A 5,668-nucleotide genomic window follows, 5' to 3' on the forward strand; every position below is an offset into this window, starting at 1 on the left:
CTCTTTTCATCTGTAAAAAAAAGTATATTTCTAAATGAAAGATTTTATTGGGGAATTGGGGAAGAGGAACAGTGTTGGGGAATTGGGGAAGGGGAACAGTCAAGTTGTTGTCCTTCAATCTTAGTTGTGGAGGGCGCAGCTAGCTCAGCTCCAAGTCCAGTTGCCATCCGGCTGCCCGTCAGCAGCTCATGGCTGCTCAGCTCAAGATACCATATTCATTCTTAGTTATGGGTAGGCGTAGCCCATCATCCCATGTGGAAGTCGAACCAGCAACCTTGTTGTTAGGAGCACGTGCTCTCACCAGCTGAGCCACCCTGCTACCTGTTGGCAGCTCAGCAGCAGCTCAGCTTGGGCACAGCTCACTGGCCCATGTGGGAATTGAACTGGCGACTCTGTTGCTCAGAGCTCGTGCTCTTAACCAACTGATTCACTCAGCTGGTCCCCTATGCTTTTAGCTTTGATTTCTATTTTATCTGATATCAATATTGTATACCTTCTTTCCTGTTGTATGCCTTTGCCTACTGCTTTGGTTATTATTTTCTCAGTATATCTTTTTTCATCTCTATTTTTATTTATTCCATCTGTGATAGTACATTTTTGTGTGTCTTATGAAACAGTTTTGTATTTAAATTTTTTGATGTGAAATTGAATTTGTCTATAAAGAGACAGATTGTAATCTGTTTATTTATTGTGAATACTTCTATCTTTATATTGAATAGACTCTTAAATGATAATGTAATGATTATAAAATTAAGGACAGTAGTTATTTTCCTCAGCATTTTACAAATATCTTCCTTTTTTTTTTTTTTAAATTGACCTCTATTGTTGCTGATAAGTTAGTTCTTATCTGGTTGTTACTTCTGTTTAGGTAATCAATCTTTTTGTTGTGGTAGCTAGAATTATCTTTTTCTTTGTTTTAAAGTTTCACTATGCTGGTCTAAGAGTGGATTTATTTATATTCTGCCCGGGATGTGATATACTCCTTCAGTTTAAGAACTCATGTCTGTCTTTAATTCTAGAAAATTCTTGAGCGTTATCTTTTTAAATTCTGCTCTTTTCTTTGGTCTCTTAAGGCCCCATTATATGCATATTGAATTGTCTCATGCTATCTTTCATGTTTCTTAATTTCTGTTTCATATTTTAAATTTCTTTACCTTTTTTTTGTTTTCTTTGGAGGGCTGGTGATTCTCAGTTTATTTTTCAATTTACTTACTTTTCATATGGGTTCTACTCAACTGTTGAAACATCCATTGAGATTTTTTATTTCATTTGCTGTATTTTTCTTTTCTAGGCTTTCTATTTGTTTTTCTTAAATGTGCTTCTCTTTTCAGATATCCTTTTCTTTGAACATCTAATTTTGTTTAATTTTAATTGAACTTAGTTTTAAAATCACATGGTACAAACTCAGAAGGTATAAAGGTTATTCAGTGAACAATCATTTACCTTCTTCTGACTCCCAGTTTTTCTCCTTAGAGGCAACCAATATTTAATAACTTCTTATGTATCCTTCTGGAGACATTCTGTGCATAGATAAGCAAATATGTAAGTCTGTATGTGTGTTTCTGAGAATGTGTGTTTGTGTACGTGTGTATTTATATATCAATTATCTATTATTCACTTACCTACTGCAAGATAAAAGACTACAAGAGTGTAAGTTCAATGAAGGGAGGCATTTTTATCTCTTTTTATCAGTTTATGCACTGCTGTATCCTCATTGCCTAGAATTCTACGTGGCACATACTACCCATTTTTCTACAAGGTCGTTTTTCTTATATCTTAATGATTTGTAGGACTTCTTTATTTCTGTTTTATTAATTATAGATATTTTCCAAGCTTGCAGTGTTTTTTAAACTAGCTTGTAATAATTTTTGCAAGGCAGAAATAGTTCATTTTGCTGTTTACTGTCTTAATTTTTTTCATTTTTGACTCCCATTTCTTTTATTATTTAGAAAGGCTCTCTGCACTCATATTATAAATAAAATTATCGTTTTTTATAATCACTTTTATGATTTTACTACTTATATTTAAAAGGAAACAATCCAATTAAAAAATGGGCAGAGGACCTGAATAGACATTTCTCCAAAGAGGACATACAAATGGCCAATAGACATGAAAAAATGCTCACTATCACTAATCATCAGAGAAATGCAAATAAAAACCACAATGAGATATCACCTCACATCAGTTAGAATGGCTATTATTAACAAGACAAATAATAACAAGTGTTGGAGAGGCTGTGAAGAAAAAGGAATCCTCATACACTATCCGTGGAAATGAAGATTGGTGCAGCCACTATGGAAAACAGTATGGAGGTTCCTCAAAAAATTAAGAATAGAATTACCATATGACTCAGCAGTCCCTCTCCTGGGTATCTATCCAAAAAAATCTGAAAACATTTATCCGTAAAGATATATGTTCTCCAATGTTCATTGCAGCTTTATTTATGGTGACCAAGACATGGAAACAACCAAAATGTCCTTCGATAGAGGATTGGATAAAGAAGATGTGGTAGGGCCGGCCGAGTGGCTCAGCTTGGGAGCGCCAGCTCTGAGCAGCAGGGCTGCCGTTCGGATCCCACAATGAGGGCCAGTGACGCTTGCCCTCTACAGCTAAGATGATGAACAACAGCTCAGCCTGGAGCTGGGAAGCTGTGAGTCGCCCGCGAAGGCTAGGCTGTAGTGGGGCTGCAGAGGGCTGCCGTGAGCTACGTGAGTGGCTGGCAGCCGGTGTGAGCTGCCAGGAGCTGCTCTGAGCGGCCAACCAATGACCGGCGACTGATTGCCTCACCCGGGAAGAGCACAGTGATCATACCAACATGGGCCAGTGAAGCAACGTCCTCCACAACTAGACTGAAGAACAAAAACAGCAATTTGTCTACCTGTCTGTTCCCCTTCCCCGATTCCCCAATGCTGTTCCCCTCCCCCCAATTCCCCAATAAAATCTTTAAAAAAAAAAAGTGGTATATATACACAATGAAATACTATTCTGCCATAAGAAAAGATGAAATAGTGCCACTTGCGACAACATGAATGGATCTTGAGATTATTGTGCTAAGCAAAATAGGTCAGAAAAAGTCGAGAACCATGTGATTTCACTGATATGTGGGATATAAAACTGAAAACAACAAAAGAACAAGACAAACAAATGAAGAAACAAAAACTCAAAGACACAGATAATAGTTTAGTGGTTACCAGAGGGTAAGGGGAGAGGAGGGTGGTAGATGAGGGTATGGTGATGGAAAGAGAACTGACTCTGGGTGGTGAACACACAATGTGATATATAGATGATGCATTACAGAGTTGTACACCTGAAACCTATGTAATTTTGCTAACAATTGTCCCCCCAATAAACTTTAATTAAAATAAATAAATAAATACTTAATCCATCTGGAATTCAGCTTTAAGATAGCTGCACAGTTGTACCAGCAACATTTATTATATTGTTAATATTTTTTGCACTGATTGGAAATATCTTCATTCCGAATTTTCCTAAGTATTTTCATCTGTTTCTAGACTTTATTCTATTGCATTGACCTGTCTATTCATATACCAGTACACACTGTTATAATAATTTAATTGTTGTGGCTTTATTTTAATATCTGTTGAGTCTAGTTCTCCATCATCATTCTTCCTTTTCAGGATTTTCTTGGTGTTTCTTCCTTATTTTTTATGTGACTTTTAGAATCAGTTTGCCTGTTTCCAAAAACATACAATTGCCATTTTTATTGAGATGAGAGTACATTTTTAGGTTAATTTAGGGAGAATTGATAACTTTATGATATTGAGTCTTTTTGTATAAGCACATAGCATGCTTTTACATTTGTTAGAATATTTTGTGTCCCTTGGTAGACATTAAAAAATTGAAAAAATATGTATATCTTGCACATTTCTTGTAGTGTTTATGCTTAGTTTTTTCTCTTTTCTGTTGAAGTTATAAATGGGAACTTGCCTTCCATTTTATCTTCAGTTTGTTGCTTGCATATGAGGGCTGTTAATTTTTTTCATATAGATATTTGATGCAGCTGGCATACTGAATTTTCTTAATGTTTGCAATAGATTTTCAGTTGATTTGTTTTGGTTTTCATTGTATGTAATCACATCAGCTGTGAATAATGATAAATTTTTGTTCCATTTTTATACCTCATTTATATTTTTTTGACAAACTGCTTGACTAATAAATACTTCCTAAAATGTTAAATAATAGTGATATTTAATATCTTTGTCTTGTTCCTGACTTTGGAAAACTTGTTGTGTTTCCTGATATGGGGGCTGAAGTAGATATCTTTTATTCTATTGAATCTTGAAAATCTTAACTAAATATCATCTATTTTGTTAAGAATTATTTTTATGAATAATGGATGTTGAATTTTACCAAATGTCTTTTTAGAATCTATGGTATGATGGTTAATTTTATGTATCAACTTAACTGGGCCACGGGGTGCCCAGATGTTTGTTCAGACATTCTGGGTGTGTCTTTGAGAGAGATTGTGTTTTTGTTTTGTTTTTGTTACATAAATTAACCCATTTATTATAGGCTAGTAATGTTTCAAATTGTGGAGCTTCTACTGGTCTTTCAATTCCTTCAGTCTTCTGATGACTTTAACCGTGATGCCAGAAGTGGTGTAGGTGCAGGCACCACCAGCTACTGTTTTCATGCAGGAACCACAGTGCCAGATCCCCACAGCTTGTCTTTTCATCTTGGTTTTGCCACAGAGGGAGCAAGTGTACTTGGGGTGCTGGTTGATTTCAATTTTCTTCACCATTTTCCTGAGGGAGGTACCATAACGGGTCCCATATTTACTGATGATTCCAACCTTCCTGGTGCATTTAGCCATGTTGCTGCAAACGAGGTCCGAACCCAGAGAGGAGAGAGAGTGTTTTTGGGTGAGAATAACATTTGAATCAGTAGACTGAGTAAAGCAAAATACCCTCCTTAAAGTGGGTGACCCTCATCCAATCATTTGAAGGTCCGAATAGAACAAAAAGGCTGACTTGACCTTCCTACGATTAAGAAGGAACTCCTCCTGTGTGATTGCTTGAGCTGGGACATGGTCTTTTCCTGCTTTTGGATTGAAATTGAATGAAATATTGGCTCTTCCTGGGCCTTCAGCCTGCCAACTTTTGGATCGGAATTTATACCATTGACACTCCCGGTTCTTAGGCCTTTGGACTCAGACTGGAACTACACCATTGGCTCTCCTGGGTCTCCAGCTTGCTGACTGCATATCTTGGGATTTCTCAGCCTCCATAATCATTGAGCCAATTTCCTATAATAAATCTCTTTCTATCTGTATACATCCTTTTGGTACTGATTCTCTGGGGGAACTCTTAAGACATATGATGATAAAAGTATTTTTATGCTTTGATCTCTTAGTAAATTATATTAGTAGGTATTCTAATGGTGAGTCATCCTTGCATTCCTGGTGTATTGTTCTTTAATGTGAGGCTAACTTCTTTTTGCTGGGGTGTTTTTGCCTTGGTATTTGTGAGAATGGTGTATGGTTTTCTCTTTCATGCTTCCCCCCCCCCCAATTTTAATTAATTAATTAATTTATAAAAAAAAATTTTATTGGAGAATTGGGGGATGGGAACAGCGCTGGGGAATCGGGGGAAGGGGAACAGACAAGTTGCTGTCCTTTTGTTCTTCAGTCTAGTTGTGGAGGACGTTG

General features: G+C 36.5%; 2 protein-coding genes across 7 annotated transcripts in view; one reads left to right on the forward strand and one right to left on the reverse strand.

Annotated features, from left to right (window-relative positions):
• The window catches only part of TESK2 (testis associated actin remodelling kinase 2), a 154,479-nt gene that overhangs the window by 48,142 nt on the left and 100,669 nt on the right, over positions 1-5,668 (forward strand). The window lies entirely within an intron of this gene.
• On the reverse strand, positions 4,562-4,834 carry LOC109375523 (60S ribosomal protein L37a-like). The gene has a single exon (XM_019630919.1). It carries the CDS (start codon positions 4,832-4,834, stop codon positions 4,562-4,564), a length of 273 nt encoding a protein of 90 aa, XP_019486464.1.

This window comes from Hipposideros armiger, unplaced genomic scaffold (genome assembly GCF_001890085.2).
Source record: "Hipposideros armiger isolate ML-2016 unplaced genomic scaffold, ASM189008v1 scaffold_965, whole genome shotgun sequence".
Classification (NCBI taxonomy): Eukaryota; Metazoa; Chordata; class Mammalia; order Chiroptera; family Hipposideridae; genus Hipposideros; species Hipposideros armiger.